This window comes from Phaseolus vulgaris, chromosome 2 (assembly GCF_000499845.2).
Source record: "Phaseolus vulgaris cultivar G19833 chromosome 2, P. vulgaris v2.0, whole genome shotgun sequence".
Lineage (NCBI taxonomy): Eukaryota > Viridiplantae > Streptophyta > Magnoliopsida > Fabales > Fabaceae > Phaseolus > Phaseolus vulgaris.
The window spans coordinates 109,561-127,215 of record NC_023758.2 but is presented as its reverse complement, the minus strand read 5'-3'; the positions used below and the strand labels follow the sequence as shown (position 1 = coordinate 127,215).

Below are 17,655 nucleotides of genomic sequence, written 5' to 3'. Positions count from 1 at the left end.
CAATGAAGCTTTTGCACTAGTTCTAAAAAAAACACGATTTCATTAATCAAGCTTGTTCGCCATCAATACATCCTGCCAGTACATTCAGCAGAACCACAGTAACAATACTTCCTTTTTATATTGCCATCAGAATCAAAGACTTGATCTATTTCGTAATTGTAATCGTAAGTCAGCTCTTGCAAAGGAGGAATGTTATCAGCAGCAAAGAACATTATGTGAGGCATTCTGGTGTCATGATGATCAGAAAGGACGTTCTGAGCAATTATATTAGGGGAGCAACTATGGTTAATGAATCTCCCTACGTTGCCAAACTCAGCAGCATCAATAGTAAAACCACCATCCTTCACAACATCGCATGAACTTGTCTGTGCATCCGGCATGAGAGTCGAAAGACCATCCCAGAGAGCACTGTTGCTGTAGTTATTTCCAATATCAAAAAGATACTCATCATTACCTGCCCTTAGTTCAGCTTCCTTTTCTTCAAGAAGCTCCCCTATATATTCACAGATAAAACTTCCTGAAGGGATTGAACTAAGGGATCTCACACCCCATCCCCTTGTATTGGTTTTAAATATTTCAAGCTGAAACTTTATGCCAAGTTGGCTGACTCTATTATGGCACGTAGAAGGACACTTGCATGTAGGTCCACACTCATAGACTAGAGGCTTTGCTTGTACAATAGCTTCATTGTGATTGAATGGAATCTCTCCCCCGTTTTTCACTACACACGAACATTTCTCCGAATCTGAGCATCCATTAATACAATCACATCCTTCGGCAAGAACGAGATTGAATTTGGAGTATATCATGCTAGTTATGTAATTAAACGGAGGAGGTTTTTCATCATCTATGGTGTTCACAGCACATATCGGAATTCGTTCTTTTCCAAAAGAAATATCAGCAACACATATACCTTCTCTAGTTTTGAACTTCTTAGATTTCTTCACTTCTCTAAAAGGAAGCTCTGGTTGACCAGCTTCTCTTCGCAGTCGAAACTTAAAAATTTTCTTCCCATGTGGTCCGTGTTCATCCCAACCTGACTCAACTATGTACAGTCCATCATAAACATAAGTCCTACACTTTCCATCCATTGACTCAGAGCCACGAATTACTCTAACAGGATTCTTTTCAACACTACTGTTCATCAAAGCAAGATTGCCCCGCTCAAGCTTCTGATCTTCAGGGTTTTTATCATTGTTCATCACATTTCCGCCCTGCCCTGTATATGTCAACACATCCGAATTATCCAACTCATCAGCATAGGCCCCTGATGCAACAATACTGGTTGCAAGGATCATACCATTGTGTCTCACATAATCTATCCCACCTTGAATTGGACGGTGAAGGCCAACTATATTAAGCTCCACTCTATATTGAAATTCATCACCAACTTCAACACCAGGAACACAGCCTAGTATTTGCTTGCCTATGTTGACATATTTCCCATTCTCCTTAAGGATCCTTGAAGCTACTAAATCAACTCTCTTACTATTGGCTCGCTCATTTAACTTTGATTCTACTTCCTGTAAAAGCTTTCTACAAATAACTTGAAACAACCGTAATGTTTCCCTCACTTTTTTTCGGGTCACATTTGGGTCATTCTCATCACCAGTGAAATTAGAATGAGAAGAGGGAGTAATGTTTACATCGAACTCATTTGATCTCAGGACAATTTGAAGAGTGTTATCACATTCATTAGGCTGCTCAAGATAATTATCCTTTTCCCAAAGTACTAATTCACCCATACCTTCGGAAGCAGCATTTCCCTTTTTCTTTTTCAAAGGCTTCTTCTCAGAATCATTCAAGGCACCTGTAATCTTGATATCTGTTTTAGACCTATCAGGCAATGCAAAAGAATCCCCTTTCTTTCTCTTGCCTTTACTATTACCAACAACCAACTTAGATTTGGAGGAACCTTTATCAGATCTCCACGGACATTCTGAATCAGCCATCAAACCTAGTATTACTTTCCTCTGTGATGAGACCTGCAATCTATTAAAATTCCCTTTCAACTTATGGTTAGAACGAGATATACTCAAAGGCTTTGTCTCGACCCTATTATTCTCTTTTACCACCGCCTTAGAATTTAATTTGATCTGATGATGATTACTTGTTGCAGGGGGAGTAGCATACCTTTCTCTCTCATTTTCTGGTGACTTTTTCATCTCAGACGATAGTTCACATGCCTGGAGCTTTTTCAATCTCTCTGCAGCATTTCTTTCAGAATCAGGTTGATCGATGTCAACAACCTTTCTATTGCAATTATATTCATCCTGAATGTTACTTTTACCTTCTTTTACATCAGTAGCTGTTACTTTTTTCAATGAATTGTCATCTACAGCCAGGTTCCGTTGACCATCTGTCTTGTTATCCAAAGAAGAGGTCCCCTCTAGACACACATGCTTGTCCTTACCGACACGTGGAGCATTACGTCCACATAAAGGAGGAAAGTCTCTAACAGCTGAAACTTTTCTTTGTGGAAGATACCTTCTAGTTATAGGTTCCACCATACATGCACTGGGAGCAGATATATTGGCATTGGATAATAAGTGTTTCGAATCCCCGGGCACAGCAATCTCACCCGCTGGAGAAGATGACTTCAACTCATAAGAGGAGTCACATTTTCCAGTGTTTGATGTTCTTGCAAACTCTGTATTCAAAGTTTCCGGGTCCAAAGAAGGCACTTTTGCAGGTTTATCTTCTGCAGTAGGGCTGTCCACTTGACGACACGAGACCACAAGGTTTTCCTTATTCAAACCACAGTCAGTTGTTCGCTCAACAATAGTCACTTTTGTAAGTTCATCTTCTGCAATAGACCCATTCACTTGATGTGATGAGACCTCAGAGTTTTCCAGATTCAAACTGCAGTCCTTTGTTTGGCCAAGCTTCACTTTTGCAGGGTTATCTTCCGGAGTAGACCCATCCACTTGATGAGATGAGACCACAGGGTTTTCCTGATTCAAACCAAGAGTCACTTTTGCAGCTTCGCCTTCGGCAATATGTCCATCCACTCTATGAGATGAATCTACAGGGCTTTCCTGGTTCAAACCACAATCAGAGGTTTGGCTAATAGTCATCATTCCTGGTTTATCTTCAGCAGTATATCCACGATCAGCAGTTTGGCTAAGAGTCCCTATTTCCAGTCTGTCTTCAGCAGTAGATCCATCCACATGATAGGATGAGACCATGGGGTTGTCCTTATTCAAACCACTGTCAACTGTTACGCCAAGAGTCTCCGTATAAAGCAAATTGTTTGGCTCAGAATGCCAACCATCATTTTCACAGGTTTTCACACCTGCTAAATGTTCACCGTTCTTAACCTCAACAATTGTACCATTAACAGAACCACAATCTGCAATATTTATATTTGATACTTCCTCAATCCTTGAAGCAGATGGTCCACATCCATCAGGGAAATCACGAATGGCGGAAACTTTACGCCGCTTATACACCGGCCTAAGAAGGAAAGTGTGCCCATCCTCCATCAATGAGTCATATCTTTCTTCTTTACAATGACCATTATTTTCTGGTGTTGTCATTTCTCTCGAGGACTCTGGATTGAGCACAATCTTCAAACTCCCATTCTCTCAACAAGAGATAGAAAAAATCATGTGCACTGTCGAAAAGTCTTTAAATAAGAAAAAAGAAAGCAATGAATATTTCCATATAGATTAACAACTTAATCATAACTTCCATAGAAAGAATTAAAGTGTAAAATGATCTTTTAAGAAAACACTAAAGAAGTTGCTTTAGGAAGAAGCATGGACACATCTATAGATAAGTCTATGGAGAAGTCAAATACTTGTTGGACACAACACAACATGCCTTCATGATGTGTTGGACACTTCTCAACAATGTCGCAAATAAAAAAATAACATGAACTCTCGGTTGTAAACCAGTAAAAAGAGTGAACCAACACTTTTTCTTGACTACACACTCCCCAGACACTCCTATCATCAAAATGTAAAACAAAACAACAGACAGAGAGAGACAGAGAGAGAGAGAGAGGGAGAGAGTAGGGTTATGAGACCAGGTGGAACAGAGGCAAAAGTGGGAAATAATGACCAGAAAAAATCGGTTATGCCCTAATTGACATGTTTCTGCAGAAAGGAGGAAAAGAAAAAATAACTAACTCCAAGTTGCACAATTTTGTGTGGGCAAAAAAAAATTAAGGCACGAAATAGTGACAAGAGGAGATGGTGGTGAATTTCTTCTTCTTTCTTTGAACCTTCTCTGTAGATAATATGGCTATCTCATCATATGGATAGCTATATTTTCCATTGCATTCCATTAATAACACAATACCCTGCCAAGGTGCTATTGATATTCACACCTCAGTTGAGCAAAAAAGGCCCTCCAAACCGGAGATGACCACACCTCGATCCTTTAGAGGACCATCGATTACCCACAATAAAGACCATGAGCAACCCTCATACTTTCACAAAACACCCCTCTCTCCCAAAGTCATGTCCATGTCAAATACCCTCATGCACATAACCTATTCATTCAAAACAAATGGCGTAAAATTGCGGTTGAACATTACTCAACACTGCAATGTACTTCCAATTCCCGGGCTACATTTTTCCCCCTCCAAAGATAAACAGTATATGCAAAGTAGATGAATGGTATGATGTAAGACGATGGTACCTTGGACAAAATCCCTGGCAGAGGAGGAGAACCGACAATCAGAAAGCAGCAGCTCCCAATTCTGATAACGTCCTGAAACAGTAAAATTGAAATCGAAAGAAGAACAAAGAGAACAAAATCGAAAATAAAAGGTTGTGAAAAATGAAGTGGTTACATAGAGGAACCCTTGAAACAGACAATGGCAAATAGAGGATTAGGAATGCAAGAGTCTCATAACCTATTCAGATTAATTTGTATATGACATATTTATATTGGTGGTGTTTCCTAAGGTCTGTTTTTTTTATTTATTTTTAAAAGGTTTTAAATATTTAATAATTTCTGATTTCTTTTAAGAAGGATGAAATTATACTGGTACATTTATTTCTTAACTGATATGCCATGAAAATTTTCATATAAAAAAATCTTATAGTAATATTTTATTTTGATATTACTCTAAATTTATAATTAATAACAATATTAAAGATATTTTTTAAATTATATATTACGATAATTTTAATATAGTATTAATAATTTTATATATATATATAACTTATGTATTAATCAAGGGTAAGTTTTAAAAAAATCATCATTAAATTGAAAGTCATTGAATAGTGTGATAATTATAAAAAGATATACATGGATCTGTTATGATTTTATTCATCATTCTTAATATTTGTTTTCATTTTTAATAAAAAAAATTAAGATGTTATTTAAATTATTTTACTTCACTTTTTATAACAATGTTTAAATAAATTTAGGAATGAAAGGTATAATAAAGATTTTATTTTTAATAAAAATATATATATATATATATATATATATATTAAAGACGAAAAAAGAGTAAAAGTTTTATCATATTTTTTAAATATATTTTAAATTTTTTTAAATACTTATTCAACTTTTTTTTGGGATTTGAAACAATTAATTTTAATGTTTTTAAAATAATTAATTTTAACTTAATGATGATTTTAACGGGGTGTTTTATATTTGAAATATTTTTTATGGTACATGTATGGGCAGAGTGCTTAGTGCAAGCGTTTATGTATGGCCAACTAGATTGTGTGAGTTATGCCTAGCTTGGCCTGAATCGGGCGCGAGTCCAAAAGTTCGTTACAAGGTCAATCTAGTTTTTTTTAAGTAAGTTTACATGAAAAAAGATAATAAATTAAATAAAAGAATAATTGAATTAGTTATAGTATATTATTAAATGCAAGTAAAAGTCGTTAAGAATGTTGGTATCCAAAAGTAACAGAAACACAATAAAATAAATTATTGTTGTTGAAGATTATATTCTGGATGTTGAGATTATATTCCCATTGATGAAAATTGTTGAAGGAATGTCTATAAAAGGTGTTTGGGACCCTGAGTACTTTAGACTGAAACAATTTTTAGTTTGAATGTTCTCACTGACTTGATCGTCGGAGTGTGATCAACAAGTAAAGTCCCCCTCTGGAGCAGTATCTCAGAGCACCAATTGGAGACAGGTCAGAAGTGGAGTTCGCCCATTCAATCCAATCGAGGTCAACCGGCGAGAATATTTGGCCCCCACTGTGGGGCTCGAGAACGCTCCCCAAATTTGTCATCAAAGGACGACCCTAGGTCGTTCTCTCAACAAATCATGGATGAGTCCATGCCACCCCCATTACATAACACCCAAGATCGCCTTCTTCACTGATGTAGAAGATCTTGAGAATCATTCAAAGGCGTTCAGAGCTCAAATGATCCTCTACGGGGGGGTCTGATGCAATTCGATGTAAGATGTTCATGAGTACATTCAAAAGGACGGTCATATCACCTCCTCCCCCGGATCTCTAGAATGTTTAAAGAGCATTTTTCGGCAAATAAAGATAAAGTTTCTTAGAGTGTTACACAATTGTGATAGAGTTTTACAATGTGTGTTTTGGCTTTTGTAGAGTTCAAAAGTTGTTATTGAATAGTCTTTTGTAAATAGATATTTGTGATTTAGTGAAATCTAGCTTAGTGTTAGATGGAATTGGATGTAGCTTAGTTTTGAGTGAACCAATATAAATCTTTGTGTTCTCTAAGTTTTCCTCTCGACTGCATTAATATCATGCATAAATATAAAAAAAATCTGTTATTTTAAAATTCAATCGATTGTTTGCTTATTGAAGACTGAAATATATTTTGTCTTAATTGAAATTAGAATTTTAATTTGTTATCTTGATATTCAATTTGTTAAATTTTTGTTTCTTGCTTGAACCAGAAGTGGTATATCTAAAATGTCACCTGAATATTTTATTATTAAAATAAATGAGTATATAAAATGAAAAATCAGTTATTCAAGTTTCACTTTAAAAGAATCATCATCTCTCTAGAATTTCTCTTTTTCTTTTCGTTGCCTTCTCTCTAACTTTATGAACTCATCTTTCATGAGATTGACGATCAATGTGTCATTGGACTCTTGACAGCAAATACTACAAGATTGCCCAATCAGAATCTTAGTTAGAGTACGTTCATTGTTGCTCTTTCTTCCTTTAAGTCAATTTTGAGTTTTTAAGTTTTTTTTGGTTGAGATCGATTGCAAATGATTTTTTAACTTCAAGATTAGTCTTTGTTAGTTCAGAGTCCTAGTGATATAGTTGGATCTTTGATTAGGACTCTATGATGCAGGTAAGTTATCCTTGGGTCCTATAGCATTAGAGTTCTTTTTTATCACGCTTACTCAAAGTCAGGTAAGGGAAGCTAGTTTTAATTTTCAATAGAACCATAGGTTATAAGATCTGGATGTGGTGGTGACGTGATCACCAATTTCAAACCTCCTTGTAGGATTGTTTTGTTTTTTAGTAAAGTAGTGTATTTAGTGAAATTAAATGTGAAATTGTTGATTTTGATCTTGATAAGTTATTAAAGGTGTTTTGGTTTGAGATTGAAATTGTTGAATGATAGTATGAATTGTTTTGAATTTCACTGTGATTCAATTGAAGTGCCAGAATTGTAAGCATTGGTTGTTTGAATCTCGATGACTGAAAATGGTTTAGAAATAATGAATATATAGGTTGATAAAATAGCTTAATGAGAGTAACTCTACAACTTTAAGCAAGATGTGTTTTGTGGCCTGATATGTTTGATGAAATTCAAGTTTGAGTATGAAAATTTGTTGAAAATATTGAAATATAGTAGTTTTATGTAGTTTCTAAAAATAGGGTGCAAAATGGGTGTTCTTGGGTCCATTTTTGCTCAAGTAAGAGGAAATCTTACTCAAGCGAAAATAAGGTGAATTTTAGGGTGCTCTCAAATTGTTTTTCGCTCAAGTGATGAAATTTTCGCTCATGATAAAAAAACCTAAATTTTAAGATTTGCTTTTGTGTTTCTCTTTTATTATTGTTTATTATTTTTAATTAATTTTTATATGAATTTTAATTATATATTTAATTGAAAATCCTTTAGTTTATGTGTTCATCTAATATTTGGATAAACTTTGGTTTGTTTGTTTTCTAAACTTTGGTGTGATTAAATGGTGTGTTTTTGTATAATGTGAGATGTGAAATATGAAGTTGCAATTGAGATATAGTATTTTTTAAAAAGAAAATACCGTGTTGAGATTGTTAGATGTGCATTGGCCAATGATTCATCTAAAAGAGGGTATCCTGACTCCACTTATATAATGGAATCATATAAATGAAGTTATTCCGGTGGTAAGAGTCGAAAGAGTTTCATATCAATGGTCAATTGTTTGAAAGATGACTAATTTTATTTGTTATATGAATTAACTCCATCATATGAGGTGATTCGATATTGAGAGTATTGTGCGCATATGTGTCGATTCACACTGAGGTAGTATGACATGTGCAAATCTATAAGTCTAAGTCAATGTACAAGTCTTCCAGAAGTAGAGTCAAGTGTCTTTGTGTTTGTGGGTCATTAGAAGTCTGACATGGAAAAGATGAATTATGAATTTTTATAGACACTTGATTTCTTTGTGAAAATGTATGAGGATTGATGAATTATGCTTGTTAATTAAAGTTACATTTATAATAGAAGTTTAAAAATATAATTCGCTTTCCATATTGTTTGTGTTGTGTTTTGTTTTCTTTATTTGTGATGATTGTGTATTTACATGATAGTAGATGATGTTGCATGTGAGAGGATTCCAGTAATGTTTATCTTCTTGAGAATTTTTGCTTGATATGTATACATATTAAATTCTCTATAAAAAAAAGGATGTATTTTGAATTATACCTACTTATGCCTACATTCATACTTATTATAGTTTGATTTTCTCTTTTTAAATTTGATAAAATTAATACTATCAGTTTAGGGTTTAATTTCATGGAGTTTAAATATTCATTCTATTGAAATTTTCAAGCTCTTTAACTTAATTTCTACAAAAGAATATCATATAACACTAATATCTTTCCTGTGAAATGATTTGAAAGCTAGTATTAATCCCTTTTGTTTGAAATTTTTTTAAGGTACAGCTATTTATTACACTTTTTATTCGTAGAAACTCTATTACTTCATTACTGATAAATCATTAAATAAAAATTAATTTTAAAAAATAATTATTATATTGACTAAATTATATATTATTTTAAAAATTAAAAAATTATTAATATTTAAATTAATCTTTATTATTAATAAATAGTTTCTAATAATTACCAATTATTTATATTCTCTAAAGTTGTTTTTAAATATTGTTAAATTTAAAAATATTTGTGTTGTATTTAAAAAATGTTTAAGCAATGAAGTATGATTTAACATTGGTACAATTATACATTTATACATAGATGAGGTACAATTTATGTATAATTTTTTACATTATCTAATATGAATGTTAATGGGAGTATATATTACATAGATTATATAATATAAAAAAAATAGTAGATATGTATTTATGTTAAAATAAATACGTAATAAATAAATAAAATTATTGAATATAAGTTATTAAAAAAATAAGATATTAATGAAAATTATTTGATGATTCTAGTGGCTAAAAATATTTTTAAATAAAACAAAAATATATATTTTTTTAAATGAGAATACATTATGTAATATATTTTTTAAACAATATATATTCCAATTAAATAAATATAAAAAATATATATATATAATGATATTAAACTATGATAATTTAAAAACTAATAAAATCTGAATTTTAAAATTATATAACATAAAATAAAATTCTATGCAAAGAAAATATTCAATTTATGTAAAAGAAATTTTTTAAATGATTTTAAATTTATTACATAAATATTTTCATCTTAATAATCATTAAAAAAAATCAACTTCATTATTCAAAGTCGTGGTTATCCACAATGACAACTTTTCCATTTTCGTAATATTTTTGCAAATTGTACATTCACCTAATTTCCGGGCCAAATTAAACCATTGTTTTAACTTTTCCAATATTTCTATTCATTTATCTACGCTTTCTCAGTCCAAAATTCAGTCGAAACAAAGAAGTTACTTTAAAAGTTTATCTCATGCTACACTTTTTTGGTTCTTCCATCACAATTAAGCATTCGACAAAGGAATGCATCAAATCAAATGCACCTTTCAAACTTAACTTTAGATCCTATGATTGTCCAGTTCCTCCACACACCTCCCACAATGTTTGTCTTCTCATTTTTTTTGAGATTATGTAAAAAAAAAGTGGCAAAATTATTCACAAAACGAAAACTACACAAAAGCCCTGGATATTATTATATAATCTCTCCTCATTTCATGCTATATTGTTACAATCTTATACCAACCTATACAAAAAAAGAAAAACCCACCCAACTTTCAGAGTTGGCAATCCAAGCTAAAGAAGATTGCAACTTGCAAGTAAAGAAAAGCACAAGCATCATGTGTTTAAGATGTAAAATAAGCTCCAAAGTAGCCATCCAAAGGACCTTGTAAAGAGTGTGTACTTAATGATGAAGAAGATGTGAGTAGACTGAGCTACTACTAGTGCTGGCTTGAGCACCAAGGCTTAAACTTGGGTGCAAGAGCTCTGCCTGGGGAAAAGAAGTGTTAGATGGCACCTCTAGCAGCAGATCCTGGTCACCAATCTCCTCAACAAAGTTTAAAGAACCAAACATGAGTGAACTAGCATCAGGAGGCAAAGCAAATAGGCTTTTTGGACTATAGCAAGCACCATCTTCTACCCCCTCTTTTCCCTCACAGCCAGCCTTGGTGGTCATTCTTTTGGGGCTCCTCATTACTGTATGCAATTCTGAAATTGGCAAGATGAGTTTTAAGGATTATTCCTAGTTAAATTATAAAAGGAAGTCATAACCAACTGTGTTTAAGCAGATAACAAAATTTTCTAAAAGCAGAACATTATTCAACCTTTTAAATGCAATGTAATAGTTTTTTACAGGGTTTTTGACAAAAGTGGGGTAAATTTTGCCCTTATTACTAAAATATGATTGTTTCTTAAAGTAAGTTGGGGAAGTCTTATCAACATGACACAACTTTATTGCGAAAAGGTCGACACGATTTCATTGTGAAGAAATCATGTCAGCGTGACACAACTTTAGTTCAAAGTGATTACATAAAAATCGTATCACAGTGGCACAACTTTCCCAAATTTAAAAGACGACACCATTTTTGGTAATAAGGGGCAAAAATTGACCCAGTTTCGTCAAAAACCTGATTTTTACACTATCATTCAATAACAAACTGTGAAAAGTAAAAAAGAAATTATATATTAACTACTTAATTAATAAAAAGAATTACATCTTATTGCATGACAGTATAAAATCTTTAAAATATAGAAACTCTAATACAACACCCCCCTTCCATAAATGTTTGTTAAACCATGCGAGTTTATTAGATGATTTACCAAAATGAGTTATACGCTTTAATGTCACGTCAGATTTCAACTTAAAATTAATTGGCATTAGGTGAAATCACCCAACAAATATATGTCTCATTCCAAGAATTAAGATAGTTGATATGGGATTTCCTAACAAATAGCAAAAATTAAATACTACTAACATTTTTCAGTGCTCCAGAAAATTTAGTTATGAGTTATCAACCAAAATTTTATAATTTTAAATTTATGCGTACAAGGTATACACAACAATCACACCATTATTCAACACATTAGGGAGAAAATAAACTAAAGGTTTTTTCTTGCTCTTCTATATCAGATTTTTAGCTAACCTGGAAAGTTTTGATTTCTGCTGTCACGTGTTCTCTTGTTTGCAACATTAGTGGATGTTGTACTAGCAGATCCAAAAGAATCAAATTTGCCATCTTTGTTTTCATATTTCTGCATCCATAGAAAGATGTAACATCTTTTGAGAATCAACATACTCAAACAAGATATCTATTGGTGACATAAAAAACTAGTACATAGTACAAACCTTGAGAAAATTATAGTGTTCTACCCATTTTGACTTTGACAGATTGGATATTGCAAGTCTTTTCAAAGTCTTGCAGTCTTCAGGTTTTGCCCCCAACAAAGAGATATCAAAAACTCCTTCCGCAAGAAGCTGCTGAAAATAAGTTAAGTTCTCCTTGAATTGAGAACTATTGAACATGACTTTAAGGCTGCACACACAGCAACACACAAGTTGTCAGTCTCAGTCTTAAGTCTCAACATTTTCAATTATATTTATGTAATGCACTGTAGAGCATTACTTTCTTAATATATCCTTTAAAAAAAAACAGAAATATTCTAGCAATGGCTATAATATTCAGAGGGAATCAAAGCAATGGCGATAATATTCAGATTTGAAACTATTACACAAGAGTATCAACACAGGAATTTGCAAGCTTTTCTATCAGTTACAAGAAAAACATGGCGAAATACAAATGCAAGAGTAGAATTCTAACCTATCAGGAAGTTTAGCAGTATCAACCACTGGAAGTAACTTCAGTAACTGTTGTTGCTCTTCATTTGTCAAGATTCTCAAAAACTCTTCATAGTTTACTATATCCTAACCATACATAACAACAATTACATTAAGTACTCAACAATTATACATATTTGACACCCTACAGGCTTACCCAATAATATGTTATTAATAATTAATAAATATTTATGCTGAACAAGGTGAGAATACTAAACTAAAAACTAATTGTTTAAGGAAATATTGACTGTTCTAAAAAATCTTGAATCGAAGTGCTATCCTGCCTGATTGCTGTTTAGTTATATGAATGAAGAATCTAAGAAACGATTCAAGAAACTACTAAAAAATAGTGCTAAAATTTGAAACCCCGACACTGATTTAAAAATCATGTCCAATTGGTTAACGCAAGCATGGATATGAGCATTTTTGTCAATTTATGCCAAAAAACAATGGGAAGGGCTATGTAACTCACATTTAAATCTATAGAGCACAGTGGTGATTCATGATTGCCAAGGTTTTGTACTCTTTCATGTTGAGACTTTTCACTGAAATTTAAAAAACAGAAACATTAATGTTGACAGAGTATGTTTGTCTCTTTTCAATACAATTTCTACCTGTTCATGACATGCAGAAGGAAAATTTATGCCGTACATACAGAAACAACGGACTTTGTTTGGCAGAAACAAACAAAATGTGTTCCATAGTTTGTAACATTAGAATAGATTCTTTTGTCACATTAATTAATGATACACAATCATAGCTGCTGCAAAGTATGCCATAAACTAGTTTGTGAAAGCATACCTTTTATGGTGCTCCGGCTCCTTTCCTAAGCCAGTATAGTTCCTGATCTTTTCGACTTCCAGAGATGATGGTTTCAAGTAACTAGAATCATTATGCATTAGAATGGGACCAACATAAGAATATGCCTCACTCGTTGGCCATTGTTTATTATCAACTGAAAAAGAACTAGCCTCAGACTCTTCTTCACGGACTATATAGCTAGGATGCCTGATGAGAATGCTTCCATGTCCTATCTCAACAGAGACCATTGGTGTTTCACTTTCAAAAAGAAGATCTTCTTCAGAAGATGCAGAAAAATAAGACTGTTGTTCATGAAGAATAGTACATAAATCTTTTGTTAGCTTCTCAACAGAAGAAGGCTTTGGACGGCTAACGCATGTCCTCTTTTTTGAAGGCACCATGGCATCCCAAACCACTGACTGGGCAGGACCTAAATTAACCAAAATATCTATATTATAATTACGTGTTTCCATAAAAGAAAAATACAAAGAGTTACCTGTTTTGTATGTAGGAGATTATATGTTTTACCTAGTAACACACAAGTAGAAATTCTTGATCGAAGTCAATTAATAATGAACTAGACAGATGAAGCATAAATGTGAGATATCACATTCTATTATTAGGAGAAAAAAGAGAAAAAGATAATCCATGTTTAAATATCTTGTTATAGACTAACAAAGAGAAAAAGATAATCCATGTTTAAATATAGAACTTGCCAGTACAAATGTTATAATTAGAGCTTCTGGTAGTAAAATATCTAATTTACATCAATGATTTTTGTCAGCAAAGTTCACTTGTTTTTCTTCCAGGAAAACCAACAACTACGAAACCATTTCCAAAATCTAATTCTTTGTTCATTTTTCCTCACTCCATTATTCACTATTTGATTGTGCTAATATAAATCTGGACAGGCAATAAAACCAATAATTGTTTCAAAATGATGAATGCTCATTTCTGAGCTGTAATCAGTTATGAAGATCTTAATCCAACCTGTCAGATCACAAGCATCCATGACACCATATTGTGCACAGCTCTCTGAGTTAGAGATAGCTGATCCAGAACTTGATCGGTTGCTTACATCTTCATCCAAGAAGATTTGACCTCCCTGGTTATAATCAGATGCAAACCCTCCAGAAAGTACATTATCATGGTTATTATTTTGTTTGAGCAATGTCACTTCTCTCTTCTTATTTGATATGCTCTTTACCCTGGAAACCCTTTGATCTCCACAAGCATCAGTTTCTGTTCGAGCATGTAAGGGGGTATAATTTGCAAGAGTTCCCTTTGTCCTCCACCGAGACCCGCATGCATTGCATAGTACTGGCTTCTCAGGTGGTCCATTGCGCCAGAGTGGTGTGCCTGTTGCAATGCTCAATTGTCAGAAACCTACAAAAATTTAGAGCCCTTGTAGTCAAGAATAGAGATGTAACTCAGATTGGATAGAGTACTAACAGCTACATATTCATATTTTACTGACAATCCAATTCATGACTCATATTACAAAAAATACAAGTCAGGTTAGATATTGTGAAATAGCTTAAACTTCTTGGATTAAAATATTTTGCAGTGGCTAGTATCTTTCATATACCAGAAAGCTGAACTCAACAAAAGTTTCAGGGTTCAGATATCATCATCCGTCAGTTATTAGTTAAACAAACAGAAATGAGAGGTCTAAGGCATCACTCTGCATCATTTCACCTATGTTGGCACTACAAACAACATCAATAATTATGAAAAAATGTCGACTATTTTACTTTTATTAGCCGACTGGTTTTAAATTTGAGAGTAATACATGTCAATACCCTTTTGCAGGAAAACCAATATTGATTTAAAAAACCTCAAGCAGTTAGTGGTGGGACTCAAAATTACGAACACTTGAAGACTGATGGTGAAGTCAATGATTGCAGTTTAGCTGAAAAATACACTTGTAGGCTGATAGTGAAAACAACGATTGCAATTTAACTGAAATTACTGACAGTAAGTAACTGCATAGTCTCACACATAAAACAAAGTTAAATGGCAGATTCCCTTCTTTTAAGGACTGAAAACATTGTACTTTGTGCAAAACACAGTGCTAGAGAACTGAACAAAAGTCCAGGTGCAAAAACTTCAAAACTTTGAGGAATTATAAGCAAAACAACGAAAACCTTCAAGTCCTAACTTGCAGGATTAGTTCTATTAAGTTGATTACCAATAAGTACTGCAAACAAAATTAATTCAAAAGAAATTAATGAAGAAGCCCAAGTAATGATTATTCATTAGAAAGAAAGCAAGGGAGTAATAAGTCATGTCTGAGGGATGAGAAGAATGCAATGCTTCCAATATCCTCCGGCACAGTGAAAAACTGCTTTGAAGAGGAAATGAAAACAGTTTTGTAAAAGTCTTTCCAAATACATGAATGAACTAACTACTGCCATTTTACAAACGCATGATTCTCTTATCTTAATACCATCCAACTAGTAAGACATGAACTGTGGGTTGACTCTTTGATAAAGACCTTAAAAGTAGTGAGTGTTGTTCCTATTAAGAAGTCGCACATTCAATGAACTCTAAGCTTAATTTTGCAACATTTACATGGGTTCGGATTTGGAATATAGATAGGGGAACTAATAGCAATAAAAGAGTAAGAAACACATATAATTAGGAAACAAACATAATTTTTCACATCTTTCAATTACAAATACTATGGAGAACAGCACAGTTGTATTCTTTCTAATTCATATATATCCACAGAACACATGATTTCTTAATAGTTTAAATTGAACATAATCTCTTCCCTCGACACATTTCAATTCTCAAATACACAAACTCTTCGTAAAAACAATACAAAAATAAATAAATAACTTAAAAGAAATTATTATATATTGAAGAAACAAGAACTCACTTGTAACTCCACAGTGATAGCAAGGACCTTGTTTACCCATGTGTCAATCTTTCCCGCAGATTAATTAAAAGATATGAAGAAAAAGATTACGGGAAAATGAGAAAAAAAATTATATCTTTGACAAAAAAAATAACAAAAAATGTTTTTTTTTTCTGAAAAAAATACAATAGTTATGTAGAAATGCTTTCTTTTATAGGAAAACCCAGAAATGATAGTTTGCTGAAAGAAAAATTAAAGCAGGAACCAATAAACCCAGAAAAAGTTTTGTCCTTTTACAGTCCTTAAAGAGATTTCACATAAACAATCTCGCAACAACTGAAAGGATTGATGTAGGTGGGAATTGTACAATAAGAGAAGACTAGAGAAGGAATCTCAGAAATGGTTGTGAAAAGGGGAAAGAAAAGAAGGTTGAATGTTGAGAGAGAAAGAGAGAAGAGAAGGTCTCTGTGTGTGACCTCTTGTATTGTATAAGAAGTAAATGTCTCAACTTTTTCTGCTTTTTCTTCTCTTTTCATTTTTCTCTTTTGTTGATTTTATTTGAAATATTTCAATTTTGCTTTTTGTGATATTAAAAAATATGATCTCATCTAATTACAGAGAGAACAGAAGGGTAGGGGAATATCATTGCACAGATCCTGTTGACTATGGACTTTTCTTCTTTTCTAATCATCCATTTTTTAAATTCTCAACAAATAATAATAAAATCTAAAAGTATTCCATTTCCCATCCATTCTTCATTTTTTGTGAATCAAATAGAACAGAATTTACAATAACTGATTTGTTTTTTTGAAGGAAAGGAAAAAAAAAACACTGAAAGAGGAGAAAGAAACAAGGAGATGTTTTTGGCCCTTCCCAAATTTTGTTCCTGCTGCTATGAAATGAAATGTTTTTTTAGTACAAGATGTGAATACCAATTCTTAATTTTATATTGTCCCGTGTGTGATGACATGATGTTGATAAGGATTTAAAATGGTGTTTTTGTTTTTAAAAATAGAACAATAAACCTGTCTATGTGACTTTCTCATATGTTGTTGGATTCATGTTGGATTAACTTAAAGTAATTATCATCATTGTTGGATTAGCCATGGAAGGTTACTGCTGAATTCCAAATCTAATAGTAATTTTTAATTTAACCTGAATGATGGATGATTCATGTTTTGTTTGTTTGGATAGAAGAAAAAGGAAATAGAGAAAACCAAAGTTGGTAGGTAAGAAAAGAAAGAAAAAAAGTGAAAATTTGTGGTAAAAATAAATAATAATTTATCATAATTTTATGTTTACCAAATATGGAACGTGTTTAGTGGGTACCTCTTAGTATGGAAGCTTTATATTTTATAAATTAAGTTATATATTCATGAAATTGAAAATATGTTTATGTAAATGACGTTATGATACTAAGGTAAATAAAAATATGTATTAGTAAAAGTAGAATTTAGAGTGTAAAAAATGTATATTGGAGTTAAACGATAAATAAAAATCTATTTAATTAAATATGAATGAGTTGGATTAAAATTTATTTGTGAATGATGCTTGACACTT

The 17,655-nt window shown here is 32.6% G+C and overlaps 2 protein-coding genes across 4 annotated transcripts; both read right to left on the bottom strand.

The window, feature by feature from the left end:
- Window positions 1-20: 20 nt before the first annotated feature.
- Window positions 21-4,868, bottom strand: LOC137809948 (histone-lysine N-methyltransferase, H3 lysine-9 specific SUVH6-like). 3 transcript variants are annotated; one of them, XM_068611012.1, is made up of 3 exons: window positions 4,802-4,868; window positions 4,648-4,719; window positions 21-3,628 (listed from the first exon to the last, which is right to left on the bottom strand). In XM_068611012.1, the coding sequence occupies exon 3, from the start codon at window positions 3,537-3,539 to the stop codon at window positions 63-65; it is 3,477 nt and encodes a 1,158-aa protein (XP_068467113.1). In that variant the 5' UTR covers window positions 3,540-3,628; window positions 4,648-4,719; window positions 4,802-4,868; the 3' UTR covers window positions 21-62. The 3 variants fall into 3 exon arrangements, with proteins under 3 accessions (XP_068467113.1, XP_068467115.1, XP_068467114.1); XM_068611014.1 differs by having other exon boundaries at window positions 21-3,616; XM_068611013.1 differs by lacking the exon at window positions 4,802-4,868 and having other exon boundaries at window positions 4,648-4,788.
- A 5,399-nt stretch (window positions 4,869-10,267) lies between these two features.
- LOC137809947 (GATA transcription factor 26-like) lies at window positions 10,268-17,041 on the bottom strand. Its single transcript, XM_068611011.1, has 8 exons — window positions 16,117-17,041; window positions 14,223-14,591; window positions 13,233-13,662; window positions 12,904-12,976; window positions 12,415-12,518; window positions 11,943-12,129; window positions 11,740-11,848; window positions 10,268-10,804 (listed from the first exon to the last, which is right to left on the bottom strand). The coding sequence occupies exons 1-8, from the start codon at window positions 16,154-16,156 to the stop codon at window positions 10,500-10,502; spliced, it is 1,617 nt and encodes a 538-aa protein (XP_068467112.1). The 5' UTR covers window positions 16,157-17,041; the 3' UTR covers window positions 10,268-10,499.
- Window positions 17,042-17,655: the final 614 nt, after the last annotated feature.